Source organism: Syngnathus floridae, chromosome 13 (assembly GCF_059516105.1).
Source record: "Syngnathus floridae isolate MCC-2025c chromosome 13, RoL_Sflo_1.0, whole genome shotgun sequence".
Classification (NCBI taxonomy): Eukaryota; Metazoa; Chordata; class Actinopteri; order Syngnathiformes; family Syngnathidae; genus Syngnathus; species Syngnathus floridae.
The window spans coordinates 9,957,462-9,979,435 of NC_142425.1; the positions used below are offsets into that span (position 1 = coordinate 9,957,462).

Consider the following 21,974-nt stretch of genomic DNA (forward strand, 5'->3'; position numbering starts at 1 on the left):
TTTGTGTAATCACCCAAGTGACGACGGTACTTTCGATAAAGTGCAAATCAAAAGTGAAAAATGGTAAAAGCTTCATAATGTAAAACTTTTGTTGTTGTTTGTCCAAGCGTGCATGTCTAAGTACCTGCACATTTAGAATTTATTTTAATTTTTTTGTTTATTTTTTTAATTAAAAACAACCACCACCAGTCATTACCATTTAAATAAAAAAAAGTGTATGAGCTTGTCAAATAATAAAAAAAATAGTAAAAGGCTTAATGGATGATGGCTATATTTTACAGACAAAGATATAGTATATAAAATATAAATACCCACACAACCTTATGATTTTTAAAAACTCCAGATCATGTTATTAGCACCGACAGCTGGAGTGAACGTTGGTCCAGCCCACAGAAAGTCACCCACCCTCGCATCACCTAAACGCACCACAGCATCCCAGCATCCCATCAGTCATGACATCCATTGTCACCAAGGCCATGATGGAGTCATACGCGCTCATGATTTTGGTCATGGGGACTTTCTTCTTGTACTTCTGCGGAATGGTGTGGGCTTTTTCCAACCCTAAAGTTAGCTGGGTGGAGGAGAGTCAAAGTGAGAATGCCGGGACACAGCAGCCGGCGTTGCCTGATGTTGCGGACGTGCACGCTCGCACCTATGTACGCTTTGGGGACGACACGGAGAGCCTGCTGTTGGAATCTGACGCCTTTTGTCCCGAGCATTATGGATTTGACAACCTCACATGTCACGCATCTTCAAGGAGGGAAGAGAAACATTTTATTCTTGACATTTAGGTCCGACAAGGAGGTGAGAAGACAAAAAACAAAGACATTCAGATTCCAGGTATACTTAAGTGTTTTATTATTTCTTGCAATCAACAGTGCTTAACTTTTTACACTTGTGTGACAATGTTAAAATAAGATTTGTCATTTTACATAGATCATCAGACGTGCCTCACAAATGCTAAATTAATTTACTGACAACAAATTATGCCAGTATCGATCCTGAAACTTTTCTGACACACCTTGCACGTCAGTGATTAAGATGTGATTTGCTTCCTCCTCACTTCCCGTTCCAGCTGCAGCAGCTGGTCATAGAGCGCCTCCGACGTGTCCAAGTCGACATCCATCTGCAAAGAGGATCTAATGTGCTACATTGTTTCAACTATCCCAGAGGGGATGCTCATTCCAAGTGGAAAAATTCATCAGGCATACCTGCCGTGGTTGAGTGTAGCAATGACCAAGGCCAGATGTTAAACTGTGGTATTTGGCCCGTGGGTCCAACATTTCAGGTTTTTGATTAAAAAGCCAAATCTACAAAAGCAGAAGCACATGCATGAGCGTCCCGCAGCATCTTTATTTCAACGTGCTTCTTCTTACCAAAGCTTCAGCTCCATTATAAGGTGTCAGGGTGAACGTATTGATGAACACTCTGATCTGATAACAAAGAGAAAGTGCATTGGGGTGAGTGACATCAGTAGAGTTTTTACGTCACTCACCAGCCATAGGAGAGGCAAAAATAGGGTCCAGAGGAATGCTGGGAAGGAAGGCAGGATGCCGTAGGTCAAGTTGGTCATCACAAAACCGGGACAAATCACAGATGAGTACAAGCCCTGGAGAGCACAACAATAAGTGAAGGGTCTTCTTATTTAAACGTCCTAAATCCTTTTTGTTACAACTAACCTGTTTATTGTAATGAGTGTTAATCGCCAGACTGAGACTGTCCGAAGCATATTTGGATGAGCTGTACGGCTCGCAGCCTTTGCGGTGCTGCACGTCTTCCAGGCTAAAAGCCGAGCGGTGAGCGTTACTGGAGGACGTCCAGATGAGCTGAGAGGTCCGACCTGCTTGGCATAGAAGCGGCTCCAGCTCCCTGATCTGAAAGGAAACGCACTTCACTTTTGATTCCTTTCGTGCATTTTTAAATAATCACAACACAAGGCTTCAAAAATCAAAAGCGGTTGTGGGCTAGTATTTATTCAGCTGCTAGCTGTCAGACTATAAAGGTGCCCGTGACCTTACATCAGGGACAATCAAGCTATTCATTTTTAATGAGTATTGTTGCTCAAGTAACCGACATATCCAGTGTAGCCTGCATTCTGCTAAAGTGACCTCAAGAGTTGCTCCCTCTGCAAAGAACCAATGTCAACACATCTTTCTACTCCAGCCTGACAGGGACGGACAAACTCACAAGCAGGAAGTGACCAAAGAGGTTGACGGCGAATACTTCCTGCAAGCCATCTGCAGTGACGCCATCCTTCTGGGTCAGGATGCCCTCGCCGGTTGTCAACATGGTGATGACATTGCTGCAAAAAAATTTAAAGAAAAATACAGTGCAGTGACCTCATATTACAAAGATATGCGGAGGGGTGTTAAATATGCCTTGTACCTGGAAAAGAGGCCTTTGAAGAAAGCCTTGAGGTCAAACTGTGGGTTCGGCATGATGCCCGCATTTAGATAGACATAATCCAGCCGGTTAAACCTGCAGAAGAAGTTTACGGTGATGGACTATAGACTATGTTCACTGAAATGTGTATATAATGCCATATTGTGGTGATTGGCCACAAATGGACACCACATATGATTAAATAAGCCATGTTGGCTTTGCACTTGAGTGTTTTTATCCATCCACCTGAGTTGGAGCTCCCGTGCAGCATTGAGCACTGAGCTGATGCTGCTGGTGTCCATTTGCAGCAGCGTCACCTGAGCCGCAGAGTGGGAAGCGAGCAGGGCAGAGCGGGCGGCTTCAGCCCGACGCATGTTCCGACAGGCCAGGCACAAGTGGAGTCCTTCTGCATCCTTGGAACTGAGGAGACGCTCACACAGAGCCAGGCCGATGCCACTGCGGTGGGGAAAAATAAACAGTGGTGGGAAGTAATGAAGTGTAAATACTTTTTTTTTTTTTTACTTTCACACAAGAACAAATATAAAACTGTAGGTCTCCTTTTGTCAAATAATTCAGTATACTTTAAAGATATGTAAGCCAAGTAATTGTCTTTCCTCTAAAAACCTACGTAGGGGAGGAAAAAGTCGTGTATCGTCTGTTTGACCTTTTTTGGCCACCGTAGTTTTTCCAGCATGCGGAAGTAAGGCAAAACTAGTTCGGAATGTTATAAACAAAGTAAAAAAAAGTATTTATCGCATCGTGCATTACATATAACGTCTTTAATATGAATGACAAGCACTACCCGACTACTCACGGCATTCTACAGCAAACAAGTGCTTTTACCTGTTGGCTCCCGTCACCAAAACAACTTTATTCATCTTTTCTCTACCTCACTAAACGAAGCCAAGTAGCATATAGAGCACGAACACTTCTCTCCGTACAGAAAACTACGCTTTTGAACTCACCATGGAATCATATTAGCCCCGCCCTCGCTGTCCTGTGATTGGATACAGCAGGTACGGCAGCCAATAGGATCACGAAAGCGCATGGGATGGAATTCACTGTTTTATTTTATAATCAATGTACAACGTTCGTTAACAAGTACAGTACATAAACAATTTTTACTACAATTCTGTACAAAAACACTAAATATGTCTCCACTTCACCCCTTTTGATTTCTTATATTGAACATATACATCCCTGACCCCTTTCGGCACCCGTAACGCACCTTGCCACCCGTTTCCATGACAACGCGTACACTATCCAACAACTTTACTTTCCACATCTTGCACGATCCATCCACCCACTTTTGTTTCAATCATTAATCCAATAAGAAATAAAAAAGGAGCATATTCATACACAATTACACCAAACACACATAAACAGTCAAATATCAACACAGTATATAAATATGAGTACAAAATACTGGTTGTCTTTACACAGCACAAAAAGAAAGACGTTTCAGAGTTGACATTTCCTTCTTATTCGATGAAGAGACTGAGATGAAACACTTGAAATCTGGTGCACTTTCCCCCCCACTACATTCAAGCAGTCTTCCAAACAATAAAAAAAATAATGTGACATTTCAACTTCATATTTTAACATACAACATGAAAAGTGCAGAATGCCACTTGCTACAGTTAAACTGAAGTAGCACAACCATGCATTGTGTTGTGTTGTAAGAATTTGTGGACGAGTGTCTCTGGTCGGTCCGTAGCACGTACGTCCGCCGCACAGTGTTCTCCAAACGCTAACACAGGTGACAAGTAGCTTAAAAGCCTGGATCACGTCGGACACACGGTCATCTGCGTGAAACGTCGCAGTGGCTCTATGATTGTATTTCCAGGAGGGCTCTGTGTATTTCCTGGAAAGACGGTCTTTCCTTGGTGTTCCTCCTCCAGCAACCCAGCATGACCTTGTAGAGGGAGTCTGGGCACAACACCGGCTGTGGCAGGTAGATCTGTGAAATAAATGAACACATTTGGCATTTTTAAGCAGAACCATGATCATGTGAAAGCCTGAAGGTAAGCAGAGCTGCAATGAAAGAATAATGTGATGTGTAGAGCTCACTTGTCTTTTCTGATCTCTGAAGAACTCTCCCGTGTTTTCAATGACTTGCTCGTCTGTAAGCTGCGAGTAGGGCTGCTCCTTGCAGAAGTTCAAGATCTCCCACAGGGTGACGGCGAAGGCCCACACGTCGCTCGCCGTCGTGAACTTTCCCTGCGTGAGGAAATAAATGGTTTTATTAATTGATCTATCCAATAAAAAACTACTATGACTCACCACTTGGTGGCAGTATTGCTCTTTAGATGTTAATAATTCAGTTTAACTCAAAAATAAGCACTATTCTGCTCTAAAGATGTTATAGTTTGAAATTGTCCTCACCAGCAGGATGCTCTCCCAGGACATCCAGCGGATGGGCAACACCGCTCGACCTTGGATGCGGTAGTAGTCGCCACTGTACAGGTTCCTGCTCATGCCGAAGTCGGCTATCTTGATGGTGAAGTTCTTGCCCACCAGGCAGTTGCGCGTGGCTAGATCTCGGTGCACAAAATTGAGCGAGGAGAGGTACTTCATGCCTGACGCTACCTGGGCGGCCATGTAGCACAGGTTGTCGAAACTGGAGAGAAGAAAGAGGGAAGAATTAATCGAGTTATTGAAAGTTAATAATAAAAATATTTTTTTGGGGGGATTCATGGTCCTGCGTTTACCTGACTGTGGGCGAGTTGCTGAGTAGTGCCAACTGTCCCTCTGGCTCACGGCGGGACAAAAACTGGTTGAGGTCTCCGTTCTCCATGTACTCTGTGATCATGCACAGAGGGTCGCTGTAGATGCACACGGCCAGCAAGCGAACGATGTTGGGGTCCTTCAGGCGAGACATGATCTTGATCTCTTTTAGAAAGTCATTCCTAAGGAAGGTGCAGAAGGACGTTCAGAGACATAATTAGATACATGTAATATAATTAATGGAGGTTGTGGGTCATTTTGTTCCTCTAAGTATTATTTTCTTTTAAATATGATGTATCATAAAAATAAATGTGAAACGTGATATTGGTGTCCTGTTGCGAATTGTGAAAATGTGGAAGTAATTTTAGTCTGAAGCCCCTCCTCGTTCATTTCATGATTGTTCCATGACACCATGAGGCCACAAGGCGGCGCCAAAGCAATACGTTTGTATATTATTGTAAATTTTGACTCCTTACCTTGCGTTCTTGTTGGCATCTGACCGTAGCATTTTCACCGCCACTAAAACTGTGGCCTCTTCTGGCACGTCAAATAGAAACTCTTTATTCATAAACTCCTGCATTCCCTCCGCCTCACATAGATGCACCTAAAAACAAGAAGAGCTATTTAATCATTTGGCATTTTTGCGGCTCTCCGATTCAAAGTCCGGCGATAATCGGCCACCTCTCCGAACTGGCCCTCTCCCAGCTTCTCTTTGAACGTGAGCAGCTTCCGCGGGAACTCCTCAACCGCTACGTCCTTCCCGGAAAGCAAGTCCATGGCGAGCGCCGGGATGGCGTATGTGTTGCCGCCAGTTACGCCCTGCAGGGTGACAATGTCGGCCTCGGCGTAGTGGGGGACGCCGTCCTGGGCCGCCGTGCTGCTGGAAGCTGGAGCACAGCAATGATGGATGCTTATCAAAAAGAAGAAAAAAAAAAAGACAATTTTTTTTGTCGGGCGTGTCTGTTACCGGGTTCCTCTGAGTTCTGTGCCAACTCGGGTAGTTTGCAGATAAGCCGGGAGGGCTCCTGGTAATCCGGGCCCAGTGGGAAGATGCGTTCATAAGTCGAGCTGGACTCTTGTTCACTGGTGGCGCTGCTCGACTGGTTGTGACTGTAGATGAAGGTCTCGCTCTATGTTGGCAAACGGATTCAGTGTTATTTATCGTATGCTGCTCTTGTAGTTATTTCATTTGGCGAGCGACTGACCTTCTCCAACATCTTCTGCCACACCTGCCTCCACAGGATGATGACGATGATGGCCACCAGGATGAAAATGATAGCCACCAGGCAGCCAATCAGAATGCGTGTCGTGCTGTCGTCCACTTTATGGGTGGGGTCGTCCTCTGGGGAGGGAAACGGGGAGATGTTTGAAATGCACAAGGAGGCCTTAACGCTAACTGTCAATTATATCCATCATTTTATTATTTACTTGATGCTCACTGACCTGGTTGGATGATGGGCGGAAGTCCTGTCTTGGGAGGAGTTAGCGTTGTGTTATACATGGCTGTGTCTAAAAAACAATTCACACGTTAAGTCTTCTAAAGGGACAGTTTGTGTGCTGCTGTTTTGCTTAGCAACAGTTGATTTAGCGTTCTTTATTGAATGCTCACGTGCGGGAATCGTGGACTATTTATATATTGTACCTGACTGGAAGGTGATCTCGCTGAACAACAACCAGATGTCTGCAAAGTAAAACTGGCACTTGATGGCGCTGGCCATGTGATTGGCAAGCGGGATAGGGATGAAACGTGCGCTGGGGTCCTCGTCGTCCAGCGTGGGGCTGAAGGTGAGAGGCGTGGGCTCCCAGTCCATCTCAGAGCGGAAGTAGCAGACCACTTGCTGGAAGGCCTTGACGTTGTGCGTGAACATGTTGTTGCAGTGAACCTGGAATGACAAGACGACTATGACTATTTTATATTCTCACTTGGAAGGAGCACAAATGTTGGGATGTTCTCACCATCATCGTGGTGAAATTCCGTATGCGGTCGAACTCAAACATGATCTCCACGTATCCGCCGGGGAAGCTCTGGTTGCTCCAGCCCACGTAGTCGTAACCGGGCCACACGTTGTACACGTGGCTGTCTATGAAATCGTCCAGGCCGCACACGCCGTCCGTCAGCTGACCCAAGCCTTCTGTCATGCTAGGAGAGCGACAGGACAGACAAAATCAATATGATAAGGTCCTTGCAAGACTGAAACATTTATTCCAAATATTCCCTTGCCTCTTTGAGACAGAGTGATTGCTACCACCACTAGGTGGCGGCATCGAGCAAGCAACTCGGCTCAGCTATGTGTAACTTGGCCCATTGGAAGCCCGTGTCATGGAGGACATTATTCACTCACAATGCTATAATACAAACAATTATAATGTCATTCCTTTGCAGGCTGACTCAGTTGTTCCTATGAGGAGGCTTTGCCACCTGGAACCCTCTCGCCACTGTCTCTTTGCTGTCACCATGGCAACCGGGCGACAACAACAACAGAGGGACGACGAGGAAAAGTTTCAGGCAGTTGCCGACGAGAGGGCGCGCACACACACACGGACCTGTGGATGATGGCGCCATCGTAGACAGAGTCATTGAGATAGACCACGTGCTCGGGTAGATTCATCTGCTGGCCCGCTGGAGCGTTGTATGACACCAGACCATCTGTCAATCAAAGATGATCATCAACTTCCTGCACTGGACACTTAGTCTGTTAAGTTGAAGAGGTTCAATAACCTCATGATTTGGCAACCCTGATTTTTGCGGTTTGGGTTTGTTTTCTTCTTACCGAGCCATTCGCAGCCGTACAGCTCCACCCTCATGCAGACGTTCATGGAGTGGTCCGTAACGGGCATGAAGCGCACGAATCGGGCGATGACAGGCGGCTCCAGGTCCTTCAGCACGATGTCGTAGGCGTTCCTGTTACCCTCGATCACCTGCGTACGACAAACGTCATTCTTGTCTTGTAGTTGTTGTTAATCAGCTGATTAATTTAAAGGTAATATTCAAATATATAGAATAAAAGAACTTCTTCTCACCTGCTTGCCCTGCCGATTTCTCCACGAGATCCAGCGACTGCCATCGCGGCTGTACTTGATCTTGTACATTTGTGCAAACTCGTTTCCAATGCCGCCGGCGTGGCGACCCTGAGTGCCCACCAGGGTGATGAAATGGAGCGAGCGCAGGTCAATCTGGAGAAACTCTTTCAGGTGGTCTGGCTCCACCGTGATCTCCGGACACCAAGCGCCGTCACCCTCTTCGAAGTCCAACCTAGGAAGCGGATGTTGGTGTTAGACTTTTAAGGTACATGTTAGACTTAACAGCTTAAAAACAGTACAAATTCCCTATTTGATTAAATAATTGTTGATAAATTAAATGCAGTCATATGCTATTATTTAATATTTACAATATCACATTAATATTGAGAATATTTTTATTATTTTTTAAATAATTTAATCTATGGAATAATAAACCTAAAACACTCTAATATGATCAAATATTATTTTTGGTCAATACATATAATTGTGTATGTGTGAGACCCCCTACCTGCCATATCGAGCAGCAGTGGATTCGGACCACTGGCTGGAGGCGGAGATGTCCTCATCCTGAATCTGCCCACCAGACATTCCCAAGGGGTACCGACACACACCTAAAGTACACACACACACACACACACACACAGATTATATTTCACTACATACAGCCATACAAAATTGATGACAAATATAAAAGTTAGCCCTGTCTCCGATTATGCAGGCCACATGATCATTCACTCATTGTTTACTCAGCGGGGGGATTGTGGGAGGGGGGATTTCCCCGATGGAGAATATCGTAAGAGCTGTGGCTATTGTAAGTAATTATCAACTTGGAAAACAACCACCATCCATTGTATTACTTTTGCTTGACAAAACACATTGCACAGCGGTTGAAAAAAAAAAACGATATTGTTGGACGGAAGGCGTGAAAGGGCCGCAACGGTGTTATTGAAATAATAAACCGGAATCACCACATGTGTGTATATGTGCGTGTGCCAGTCGAAACAGGGCTTGGTATGATGGCGTGCGCGTAGCTGCATGAGGTCAAGCCGACCGCTCGGAGCCAATTACGCCTCCACATTGCGGTGGATATAGCGTTTGTTTCCTGCACGCCACCTCATCTACTCTTGTGTGGTCTCTTCTCGTCTCCCGCCGAAATTCAAGGGGGATTTAAGGTCTTGCTTGTTATACATACAAAATCCACACAGGAAGACTGGACCAGGGGTTCGAACGTGGAATCTCAGAACTGCGAGGCAGTCTCACTAAACGCTACTGCACTAGATCAGAAGTGAGTAACAAATAGATTTTCTCACATGGCATGTAAACTGACTCACGCACTTTGAATTAACTGACTACTGGCTCAAGAATTTTTCCCTCGGTGCTCGTTGACCGAGTCCACCTGACAGGATGTGACCGCCAGGTAACCTCATTTGCAATGAAAGACTCAGTGTGTGTGTGTGTGTGTGTGTGTGTGTGTGTGTGTGTGTGTGTGTGTGTGCCAGCGAGTCACAAGTCACGACCATCTCCGGAACGTCAAACGGAAGTTGCGAGGCGAATGAGAGAGAGAGCAAGAACCTGGTCTCCTTTGAGAAGATGCCAGCAACAGCAGAACTCAAGGTCTCCTCTGTCCCCCTTTTTTCTTTCGACGCTGATCTCATCCAAATATTTTCTCAACGTGGAAAGCCGAGAGGATTTTCGTAGCCTTCACTGATGAGGCGATAGACGCACACCCTGAACCACTTCCAGATGTTGCCGACTTGACCAAACTTTTTCATCTTGGACTCAATGATCTCGCATCCCCGCCCCACACTACCCCAGACTTCTCTGGTTAGAAACAAGCCACATCAAATCAAACCACTGGACTCTTCTAATATTCTCATGCTATTAGTGGTCTGCAGGCCAAATAATCAAAAGACGAAAACAAACAAAACTCAAGTTGAAAATATGAACACCATGAGTAGATATTGGAGGACTCAATAATTGAGATAAGTCTAAGACAAAAGGAAAACTCGCCTCACAAAGGTTAAACTTGTTCTTGGCTGAGATTAGACATCCAGGTCTGAACGTCGGCCATTAGGGACATCCACGATGCAGAGCGAGTTAACGGATGTCAAAACGAGGCCCGTCCAAATGTTGTTTCTCGCTCTGTTTATTTTTCTACCCGAGCCACTCAGAGGTGACCCCTGAGGTGAGCAGCGCGGCTAGTCATTTACACGCATCCGCGCGTCGACCTCCCACCCTAAACACACACACTGCCCATCAGGTTTCACATTCAGGTCACCGCAGCATCTAAAAATATCAAGCCCAGGAGAAGGTGGAAAAACACCAGCTTTGTGTTACAGAGCCCAAGAGAGCGCAAACCACCTTCTCCCCATCGTTTGGGTTTCTGAAAGGTAGACTTGTTCACTCTGGCAACTCGTAGCGCCAAATCCATTCACGCACACCGCATGTCTGCAAAATATAAATACAGTAACCGTTAAATGCGGAGGCATGATCCAACATTTAAGATCATCCAAACAATTTTGTCAATAGCGCCGGTCTGTCTTTTTGGATACACAAAACACACCCACGCACTTCTTTTTCTTCAAGAGTGAAATCACGTTCGCCCACTCAGGATCGGGATGGAAAACACAGGGATGGTACAAGCGCCATTGCTGGGGAATTTTAAACAGAGGAAAGTTGGCTTGGCTCGCCATTTCGGCTCCATTAAATTCAGCCGTGACTCTTTCCCTGCTGTGGGAAAAAATAACTCGAGGTGGAAGTATCCTGCTTCCATACATTAGAGTATGTTGAGATTATAACACACAATTGTAAGAAATCCTCAAGGTTGGAAACAAACTTTTTTTTTTTTTTGTGAACTTGTTGAACTTGAGTTCAACACACGCACATGCGGAGAAAGACTATTTGAATGGAGTTTCCTGCTGTCAGAATGTCTGGTATGCATTAGCCACAGACTCCAATCGAATAGCGAGATATTTGCATGCTGCACGAAAACAGCAAAGTGAGGTCAAATGAGATTCGATTGAAAGTTAAAGGGACATCGAAAGCTTGCGATGATGATGCGAGAACGTACCTGGGTTGACTTGCGAGCTGACAGATGCGAGAGAGGTCACGAGGAGCAGCAACGACAGGCAGACATGGCGCGGGCGCTTCATCACAAACACGTGTTTGGATTGGAATGGATCTCGACCTGGACACACACAAAAAAAAACACGTGAATGTTGAGAGTTTGTTGTTGGTTAAATATTTGGAGGCATTTTAAAATGGGGTCAAGTGGATTAACCCATTTTGAGGTAAAAGGTGGGGATGGGTTTTTTTTTTTTGTTGATAAAACATTACATTTCAACCAAGCACTGTTCAAACACATTTTTTAGTGTGTTAAAAAGGTTGACAGAAAATAAAATGTTTAGATCTCTCAAGAATGAGCTTTGAAAAGTTTGAAACAGGTCAGTGTCATGATTAAATATAAAAGTTGCATCCCTGAAATGCTCCAATGGGCCAAAACTGTGCTATATTAAAAATACAGCCAGCCAAAATGCTACAGCTAGCTAAATAATCTTTCCAAGGACAGCAATGAAGTATTTGTACTTGGTTTCTTCCTTGCGCTGATTAACATCACATGTCAAATTGCCCCCCTTCTCTTAAATAGATGACGTGCGACCAGTATTGACAAAGACATTAACGACTAACTGAGCAGCCTGTGTCCCTTCAGCCTAAGCGAAGCTCTCCGGATGGCCGCTAAGGTTACGGCCGCTTGCTATCTTTTCCAGGTTAAGCTGTCCACCTCTCGCCTCCACCTCTGAGTTAATGAAAGCCAAACAGCTGGCGGCTTGTGTGTGCTTGGACGTCGAGAAAAACGTTATGCGGTGCTCTGTGAAGGACCCTGTGTGCTTTGGGGTCTCGAATTCCCCATTGAGTGTGAATGGGGGCAAGTTTCCGATAGGAAGTGTCATGTCCAGTGAACCGGTCCAGACTTAAAATGTCATAAAATGTAGTGTTGAAAGAACTGCTGTATAATTTATAAGTGGAGGTCTGTGAGGAGTGGCTAATAATTTGCAATAAATTGTCATCTCATAGAAAAGTGTATACCGTATTTTTTTATCCTAAAAAAAATGAGATTAAAATTTTCTTCATTTTAAAGTGACTTATAATTTGCCTTTAAGGTATATGGCAGTTATTTTTATTTGATGTTCTGATTTATGAGGGGGAAAAAAAATTCGCCCCAAGACTACCCAAAACAAAAGCAAGTAAAAAAAGAAAAAAGTAAAAAAAAAAAAAAGTAAAACTACTCAACATTCGAAAATTCCTAATAGGCACACAGAGGGAGCATCTGCTTTATGAATTTTTATATGTGGAAAAAGCCAATAAATAAAAATAAAAGCCAATTTTTTCAGGCTGTTCCACTTTGCAGTTTCCGCTGTCCACCTTTTCAACCTTTCAATTTATTTTCAGTGCAAAGGTCAATTTCTGGACTACGAGTCATGCTCCTGCTCCAAAAAGCAAAAGCGGACAAGAACTGCAAAGGACTTGGGCTTCATTTTCAGGGCCAGCTGCCCATATCTGTCAAAAGTGGATTTATATTTTCATGACTTGTGGAGCCAAGTTCAAACACCACGAGCCAGAAGGTCCTTTCACAACCTCAGCAACAACAATAACAATTTATGACATATTACATAACAGCCGATGAGTATTAAGGCTAAACAAGAAAGGGGGGGGGAGAAAAATTGAAAAAAAAAAAAAACAGTTCTGTGTAAACAAACATGAGGCAGCCAGTACAGGAAGTGGAAGACAGCACACACACATATTCGTGGATCACAAGGATGAATCGGCTGTCAAGTGGCACACACATGCTGATGACTTTCCGATAAACGGACCGCACGAACATCATTACATAAGTCAGTGCAGCTCGACGTGACTCAACACAGAGTACACGGGAGAGCACCTAAAAACGCAAAAGTCGACTTTTTTGATGTTTTAAGTCCAAAGTGGAAGTTTTGTCAAGTAGTGTACATGCCCTTTGGTGTCCATCGGTGCTGCGTGAGTGTCACGTGGGTGTCACATGCAGGTGTGTGTATGTTGCGTATGCATGATAGATGACCACACATTGACCTCCTTTTCAGCCTGGAGTTAAAGCCCACAAAACGATAGTTCTAAAAGTGCATAATTGTTCTTACCAAGTGGCCGGTTCGTTCCTCTAAAATCAAAATTTTCATCAGGCAATTTAAGAAGCACCAAGATATTTGTCAATTGTTTTATTCTTTCTTTGCTAAAACTTTCCTGGCTTCCTTCCTTTGACCCCATGACCCCAAAGCTGCTTTCCTTCATGACCTTCTTCGTCCTTCCCCTCTCCCTTTATTTAAAAAAGTGTATGATGAAAGGGAATATCAAAAACTTATACAACTAATGTGTGTATCATTATTTTTATAGCACTTTTTGAGCCGTGATGTGTTTGTCCTAGAATGTTTGTCGGGATGTCACGTGGGCTCCATCTTTCTCTCCTGTTACGCCAACACTCATTAGTGATTTGGTAGATCATTTTAAAAGGCTTTAATGGTCGTTTTATGATGAACGTCAATGGTTTAAGACTGACTTACGAATTGTAAATCTAAATTGCTGGTCGGCTAAAGACTGATAGCTCGCTTCTTCCTGACTACGGAGGCGTTCAAGGGTCTAACTTTACTTTTACTGTCAGTTGTGTTGGTGGCACTTTAGTAGCTTATGAATAATATAATACACATATGTAATTTAAAAGACGAGTCCTTGAGGATTAAAATGTGTAGCTACACTTGACAATGTACTGATAAAGTCGCAATAAGGGGTAGACTTAAATGCCCATTATTATTATGGTTATTTCTAACGTCGTCATAGATCAATCTGAAATATTAGGTTGTGAAGATGTCAAGTCAAATGTATTTTTCTCATAATTTACAAATTGCAAAGTGCTGAAAGTCCTAATCAGAGTACCCCTAAAGTTTACATCCCACATTTGTCCTTCTGTGTGTGACCTGATAACTGCAAAAGTAAGTTTGTTCACACCCAGTTGAGATTTGTTTGAACACCGCATTTGACGCACGGCGATCAAAATCGTTCCGTTCAGTCGAGAAAACCATTCTGTGCTTCTGTTTTCAATCACAGCCAACTTGAATTGAAAAGCTACTAAACACGATGATCAGCTTCAAAAGCAGGAACTTACACCTAAAGAAAATGAGAAATGAGTTTGACTTACTTTTATCCTTTCAGAGCATTTGTCCAAAGAATATTCCAGTGAGGGGGCTCGGGCTTGCTTAAACGTCTTGTTGGCTCACTTTGGCGGCGCCTTCGCAAGAGCTGATGTAAGTCAACACCGCACACATAGGAGGAGGGATAAGAAGGGGGGGAAATAGAGGGAGAAAGAGAGGCAGAAAGAGGGAAAAAAAAATCCCTCACATTCTGTGGATTCTTGGGAGCCAGCCAAAGTCCCAGAATTCCACATGCCACACATAAGGTTTCAATTTAGGCTCCATCAGAAAGCTTTCTTTCCTGCCTTGAAAAGACTCTTTCTTTTTGACAGCCGCTGGCGCGTCAAGGTAATGCTTGTGCTGCCGTACAAGAATTTAAAAACAAACGTCCAAGCATTTTTTTTTTTTGGTGTGTGTGTTATGACTCAAAATCCAGAAACAAATGGTCAAAGCAGATGTACAGAAAGCGAGTCGTTTTACAGTGGCAATGATGCATTGTAAAATCATCAGAGTGGACTCATCCAAAAAAATGCAAACATAGTTAAAGTTTCGCAAGGAACGTTAAAATGACATCTGGCCACCATCAATTCCGTTGGTGGCAGTTCAAGCGCCTTTAAAGACACCAGAGAAGAAGAACAATAAAAATGTTTGTGTGAGTATTAGAGGTCTGTCTAATCGTCGTAACGCACTTAGCAGAACAGGACGTGACGGCGTGTTGCTTCATCTCATCCTAAACATAAAACCACGTGCTGGAAAATCTGAGGACACCAAAGTGTAATGCAAAAAGCAGAAACACAGCGGCGTTTCCAAAACTGAATTGTAACGTACAGTAAGCTGGAAACTAATTAGAACATCTCAAAGGCGCTACAAATTGATGTTCAACCATCAGTGAGCACCTAAAAAAGGGGAAAGTTTAATGGAGTAAGTACAGACGGAAATGTTATTGCTGATGCCTATTCTCGATTTTGCCTCGATAGGTGCACGGCACCAAAATAATCTTTCGAATACTGTTTTTTCCTTCTTCTTTAATATGCATGACTTTGAGCTGAGTCAAGTTCCATCATCGATAATTAGAAGAAAAAGTCCCACATCCTGCCCTGTATATGATTCACAAACCAGATCATTCCAGTTCCCATGAGTTATAAAAATCATGATTTAAACTTGAGCAGATATGTAGAATATATAAAAATAAGTTTCATCATCAAAATAAATAAGATGCACCAAACCCACAAGTGCTCCTCCCGGAAGAACTGTCGTCATACTTCACTTGGTGGACATGCACATTGATGCTTGTTATTGCACAGTGATGACATCACAGCTTCTCCTAGAGGAACCAAAAAGGGTTGGTGTCTTTGGATTGGTCCCACCTAAACGCCGTTCTTGACCAGCTCGTGGACGCCGCTCTCGTCGATGATGAGCGTGGGGTGGAAATCTCGACCCTTCACCAGCGCTTCCAGACCCTTTCGGGAACAATGTTGATTAGGACATTGCCTTCAAGTCGACTTGAACAAGGGGTTCCTTCAAAATCATATTTGGAATGATTTAGCCCTCTATAAAAAATAAAAGTCTTACCTCCCCCCCATAGGACACCATCGGGGAGATTTCACATTTGATTGGCAGGTCCGTTCCGTCCTTTAGGCTGGAGGGAGGGAGGGAGAAAACAAAATTAAAGGGAATTAAGTGTCACAAAATTGTAGCGAATCATCACCTCGCTGTAATTGGGTTATATTTTGATGATCATCAAAATTAAGGAAGGAAAGGATTTGATGTCGGAAAAATGATGACGCTCGCATTCGTACCACCTGTGCAAGTGGCCGCCACGCCGCCGTCATTTCATTTCTTTCGATACAAGAAAAATGACAAGGCGGGTGGAGAAAAACACAATCTCTGTAATTTCACGTTAGCGGTCCCGCCGAGCATGGTAGGATGATTGAAGAGTAAAAGAGAGAGAGCAGCCGGATGATTGAAGAGGAAGAATGATCACTTCAGAACATTTTGGCTGGAAAAGAATTTGATTTGGGCCCACTACAATCGACAAGAGCTGAGATTAGCGTGCGATACATGCCGACGTCTTGCTCCAGATTTTGTGGCCGTTACCTTGATTTCAAAATCGGCGCACAAAAAAAAAAGCAAGGGAAGATTTGAAGTGTTAAGTTCGCTGTACTTTGAATAGTTTCTCAGTACTTGAGCAGTACTAGTTTTGACTTTCACCAACATTTTGGGCTACTCTAACTACCTCTGATGTTGTTTCATCTCAAGCTGTTACTCCAAGCAAGACATCTTGGCACACGCGAGCAAAGTGGAGCGAACTGTACATGCTTGGAGAAATATGGTGCTTAAAGCAAACTAAAACCATCTGCATGCACTTGGTGGTGCCAGGGGAGGAGGGGCAGGTTTTGGAGAGGGAATTACTTTCTGATGCCATCATCTGTGACAGGGTCTGCTGCTCCAGCTCTGGAAACATTTGGTGAGGTGGGACAATGAATGTGAGGTCTCACACACACACAACAAAAAAGCCACAAACAAGGGATGCAAACAAGCAGCACACACGCCTTGCAGCTGCGCTTACCTGGGTATGGCGGGCACACGGGTGCCATTCTCGTCAATGAAGTGGCCGCCGGCGTTCAGCACCCAGCGGTGGTGGAGGGACATGAGGGCGTGTCTGGCGGTGGTGGGCGTGTCCTTCCCGTCTTGGCGATCGGCGTTCTTCAGCGGGGAGAACTCGTCTTCCCTCAGCACCTCGTACACCACAAACGTCCTGTTGGGAGACACGTGGTTATGATTATATCTTAGACATGATGAATAAATTAGTAAAAACTCTAAATAAGCGAAAAAGTTTTTCAAGCACTACCATCTCAACCTATATTAAAGTACAGTGGTGTAGTAGGCCTAAATGTTTGAACATATCAAAGTTGTTTACTTGGCAAACTGGAAGATGTCAAAGACAAATTTTTCCATTTTAATTCCGTTGGGTTTGTCAGGGCTGACGAGCTGACCCTGCTGGTCCACAAACGGGATCTTCTTCTGGGCCACGTGGTGCTGAAGCTTTGGTTCATATTTCCTGATGGAAGAGAGCGACCATTAGATTCAATCCAGTTGAAGGCTAAACGGTCTCGGTGGGCTTACTCGACGATGTCTTTGAGGAAGGCGAAGTTAAAGAAGTGATTACACACGTTGGCCGCGTTGAACATGAGGCGGCCGTCGGCGCTGCGCTTCTCGGCTGTCGCCAGGGTGATCTCGCTGTACTCCACCACTTGGTAATGGCCGTCGGCCTTGCAAACTACGCCGACGGCCTCCGTCGGGTTGCTTTTCTCCACCACCTGGGAACCAGATTCGCGATAAGAGTGGGGGAACATAAAAAAAATATTATATTTGGGCATGATAAGATATTGCAGTTAAAAGGTATATATTTATATCAAAACCACATGAGAGGCCTACAACTTCTACTACATGGACTGCCACAAAAAGATCATATTTCCGCAGTTTGCACTGAAAAAGGAGGAAAAAAAAAAAGAAAAAGTCAGCCGGTGCTTAATGACAGAGTACTGATGAGGGGGTTGGTGAGCGGGCCGGGTCAACGCTCACCGGGATGCCACATAAACTGCCGAGGGAACTTTATGGAAACCCGACCGAGAGAGCATCTGGATGCACGTTTGCAAGATGTGAGATACGTTATTACATAGGTGACGTGGATGCTTGTGAAGAAATAGAGGAAGCAAAAGAGGCACATAAAATCCAGATAGATAGGGGTTTCCTCTCTCATTCCAAAAACATGCTTGGTTCATTACATAAAATCACAGCAAATAGTCCATATGTGAGTGTGAATACTTGTTTGTCTGTATTTGCCCCAGACCAAGGTTAGACCCCACCCGGAGGCTTATTTAGTCATTTGGGGGCCCAAGGTAAACCCACTTATGGGGCCCTGCACATCCGTGTACTGCAAATATTTTGAATATTGAATCTTCGATTTCTTGAGATAACGATTCTTTTTGAGTATCATCATCTAACAGTTTACTGCAGTTCATTGGAACATAAATGAAATTTAATATACTGTAGCTAATCATTTTGACTGCGTTAGCATTCAGATATTAATCACTCACCTAAAAAAAGCAAGCCAATAATGAGTCACAATGGACACTACCCAGGGCATACATGAATAATGTTCCAGTCTTAAAGCATTTGATTCTGTCACAGCTAATCTAGAATGTGACTTAACAAATAAAACATTTTCTGGGTGTGTCAACAATTTATTTATAGCAACACACCAAAGAAACTTTGCTTAAAACCCCCCAAACAAAAACAGTTTAAATAATTATGTTGGTGGGCGTAAATAGGAGACGAACTGGGCTTTGTCGCCACCTGCTGGTGAGTTGTGGAAGTTGCCATTATTCCGCTATTATTTTTCTATTCTGGTTGAGTTGTTGACTAGTGTTAGTACTAAAGTTCAGGGTTTGAATCACATTCATATTCTCCCTCACTCTAAAGTGTCCAAAAATATATCACAAGCATGATATTAAAAAAATAAAATCAACCAATGACTGGCAGCAGGAAAAAAAAAGGAAAACAGGAAACAAAAGCAAGTGCAAAACTAACCTTAGCGCCACAGTCAGCATCCTTCTCCACACAGAAACCCAAAAATGCTGGGTCAGCCACTTTGACCAGGATGTTATCCACACAGTACACATGTATGTACTCAACCCCCCTCCGCTGCATGTCATCCAAGATGCCCTGGTTGCCCAAGGCTCTGTACAGACCCCCGTTCCCATCTGAAACACAGGAAGCCATTTTGTTTTTATTCTTTTGCACAAAGTCCACAAAAGCAGACACTAAAGAAGTGCAAATTACCAGGGGCCATGGACACCTTGCATGTACTCTCCAGGATAATCTTTCCGTCGTAGTCCATGGCTGGGAGCATGCCCTGCTGGAAAAAGATGACGCTGCTCTTGTCCAAGCCAAAGTAGTTAAGGCGTGAGAAGAAGTCTTTGGTAGATTCCATGGTCCTGCCGCTGGTCATGATGTACCTAGATGTGAGCGCCACCAGGTGGCGTGAAAAAATAAAATGCTAAGATGCTACTAGATGTCCGTGACTACCTCTACGATGACATCACGGATGGATTGTCTTTACGCACGTGTCACTTTTATGGCATTAGTCATTCATATTTTATCATGTCCTTGACTCCACAAGGAACTTCCTTGATTGTGTGATATGGCTACAACCCATTTCAATGATCTATTAACGAAAGCGAGGGCAGACGGTGAACATCAGGTGAGCTTCCGCCTTACCAAGGAATGTTGGACTTTTTCTTGTGCTTTTCCTCACTCAGCCGCTGCAGCTTCAAAATACGCTCGCCCTGGATCTGGAAGAGGGTCTTGTGGGACGGAAGCCCCACGTCGTACATCCCTTTGGGGTAGGAGACCCCGAGTCTGGTTCCCTGACCGCCGGCCAGGAGTAGAACGGCTACTTTACCCTGGGAGATGCATTCCAGGCCTGAAAGGGGAGGGGTGGAGTTAATATTGATAATGTAACATCACATTAAGATTAGATTGTTGAACATGACGACGACTTTATGCTTTGTAACACTATCTAATCTGTAAGAATGGTCATAGTACATTTATATTACCTTGATTAATAATTGAAATGGAATTGCAACAATAAATACATCATGCACTGCTGCATGACATTTTGGTTCACTGGGAATTTATGATTGAAGTGAGTTTGTTGGGCTGAGTCATGTGTCTTTTTTTTTTTAAACCCAAAAATTATATTATACAGTGTTTCATTGTCAAAGTGACTCACGCGGGAGCAAAAAAAAAAAGTAGCTCCAACAAAAGATGGACTGACATTGATGATTTGATTTTTTTTATGGAGCTCCAGAGCTTTATGGATTCATAAAGTTTACGGCTGTTCTCTTTTATCTTACATAAACGGCACCTACGTGACTTCATTCGCAATGCTCCTGGTCTTGTAAAAAAAAAAAAATAACTTGGGGCGGACCTGCTAGACTTTGACTAGCCACCCAAACTTATAAACACACACGCCGTATGCTGGAAAGCAGTGATCTAATCAACAAGGGTACAAAACATATTCCATCTACGTCAAAGATGAAATTAAAACCAGATGACTACACCGCGACCACCGCAACCGCCCTTCTGCTGTCATCTTCCTGTGTGACGTAAAACTTAACTGACCAAACTAGTTGCGCAATAAACATAATCAACACAAGATGACTTTTCGGGAGACGCCGTGTTATTCCTTTTTCTGTGTTATCTTTGCTATCCAGACTGATAATTGACTTGAAATAGAAAGTGTCACTTTTGACACAACTTTCACTTCTCTTAGCAACACAAAGAAAACTGACTCAACTCGTTTTTTTTGTTTGTCATCCCACTCACAAAATTAGGATTACCTTTTTCCTCCCAGCGTTTAACGCTTCCCCTGTCCCTCGTCACACTCCCAAGCACATCCTGGGCCACCGGCTCCATGCGGGCGTCCATCTTCTCGTTCTTGCTGCTGGATCCAGATGACTCCATGGCTCTCTTGAAGAAGATGTTGATCTCCTGGAAATCGATCCCTTGCAACTCCTGGTTTAAGGAGGCACGCTCATCAGGGCTTAGTTTGTCCCAGAAGCGGATCAGGTGAGACTGGCCGGCCTCAGTCAGCCTCCGGAGGAGTCCGCTGGCGTTCGGGTCCATGATCAGTAATGTCTTTGCTAAGAAATAAAATGATACTGTCAATTTATTTCATTCCTAATAGCCATACAATAAATTATTCACTTTTAAGTGAAGGATACGACAGTGCCATTTCTAGGGTGTAGTTATATAGCACGGATTGATTGATGAGTGACACACCCAACTAGTCTTTTTAAATCTTGAACCGAAAGGAAAAAGTCAAACATTAAACCTGTTAAAGCAACCTGCCAGTCCACAAAACCCTCATACAATGTTTTGTTTGTCCGTGGACCAATATAATATAATATAATATAATATAATATAATATAATATAATATAATATAACATAATATAATATTTAATATGTCATGTCACCGTGGGAAACGCAATTTCGATCTCTTTGTATGCCTTGACATGTGAAGAAATTGACATTAAAGCAGACTTTGAAATCAGCAATCTACAAAGCTATTAAGTTGACGGCACCATACGATACCCGTAACAAAGACATATTTTGGCCATTTTTAATATTTAACTTATGTTTAGGCTAAGGTCGCGGATTCGAGCGATACATAAACAATGTAAATAACAATTTTATGTTTAGAACGTGATTCGGCGCTGCGGTCAAGTTTGGAGTAAAATGTGTCAGTTGATGAGTCGAGTATCTACCATTTAGCGTTGTTAGCCGTAGTATAACTCAACCAATACAAGAAATATGCATTAATTGTTATTATAACTTACCTAGTGGGAGTGTCACTTCTAAGTCGAACGTTTCACGCCACAATTGAAGCTTTCTTGTCCGGGTCCGAACGCCTCACATACCCGGACACCACCTCTTGGTACGTCACGCCTGACGTGGCGGGCGGAGATACAATGCTGCCTTCACATGATCCTCGTAAATTGCATAACGAGTTTAAAAATAAATATAAAAGCTGCGCCTTCCCTGTACGAGGCGTGATAGCC

At 43.7% G+C, this 21,974-nt stretch overlaps 3 protein-coding genes across 4 annotated transcripts; all 3 read right to left on the reverse strand.

Annotated features, from left to right (window-relative positions):
- Positions 1-834: 834 nt before the first annotated feature.
- On the reverse strand, positions 835-3,359 carry LOC148388597 (3-keto-steroid reductase/17-beta-hydroxysteroid dehydrogenase 7-like). Its single transcript, XM_088394103.1, has 9 exons — positions 3,226-3,359; positions 2,629-2,838; positions 2,386-2,478; positions 2,188-2,302; positions 1,680-1,874; positions 1,496-1,609; positions 1,377-1,433; positions 1,212-1,310; positions 835-1,126 (listed from the first exon to the last, which is right to left on the reverse strand). The coding sequence occupies exons 1-9, from the start codon at positions 3,258-3,260 to the stop codon at positions 1,037-1,039; spliced, it is 1,008 nt and encodes a 335-aa protein (XP_088250229.1). The 5' UTR covers positions 3,261-3,359; the 3' UTR covers positions 835-1,036.
- Positions 3,360-3,434: 75 nt separating this feature from the next.
- On the reverse strand, positions 3,435-15,198 carry ddr2a (discoidin domain receptor tyrosine kinase 2a). The gene is made up of 17 exons (XM_088393811.1): positions 14,354-15,198; positions 11,201-11,317; positions 8,639-8,741; positions 8,131-8,362; positions 7,881-8,028; positions 7,654-7,756; positions 7,066-7,249; positions 6,752-6,992; positions 6,553-6,618; positions 6,315-6,451; positions 6,077-6,239; positions 5,791-5,996; positions 5,586-5,713; positions 5,094-5,291; positions 4,768-5,002; positions 4,453-4,602; positions 3,435-4,342 (listed from the first exon to the last, which is right to left on the reverse strand). Exons 2-17 carry the CDS (start codon positions 11,280-11,282, stop codon positions 4,211-4,213), a joined length of 2,508 nt encoding a protein of 835 aa, XP_088249937.1. The 5' UTR covers positions 11,283-11,317; positions 14,354-15,198; the 3' UTR covers positions 3,435-4,210.
- Positions 15,199-15,353: 155 nt separating this feature from the next.
- Positions 15,354-21,919, reverse strand: LOC148388599 (UDP-N-acetylhexosamine pyrophosphorylase-like). Of its 2 annotated transcripts, XM_088393813.1 has the most exons (11): positions 21,753-21,919; positions 20,753-21,055; positions 19,629-19,833; positions 19,191-19,366; positions 18,939-19,111; positions 17,472-17,665; positions 17,266-17,406; positions 16,915-17,103; positions 16,758-16,799; positions 15,918-15,984; positions 15,354-15,805 (listed from the first exon to the last, which is right to left on the reverse strand). In XM_088393813.1, exons 2-11 carry the CDS (start codon positions 21,036-21,038, stop codon positions 15,713-15,715), a joined length of 1,566 nt encoding a protein of 521 aa, XP_088249939.1. In that variant the 5' UTR covers positions 21,039-21,055; positions 21,753-21,919; the 3' UTR covers positions 15,354-15,712. The 2 variants fall into 2 exon arrangements, with proteins under 2 accessions (XP_088249939.1, XP_088249940.1); XM_088393814.1 differs by lacking the exon at positions 16,758-16,799.
- Between the last annotated feature and the right edge of the window lie 55 nt (positions 21,920-21,974).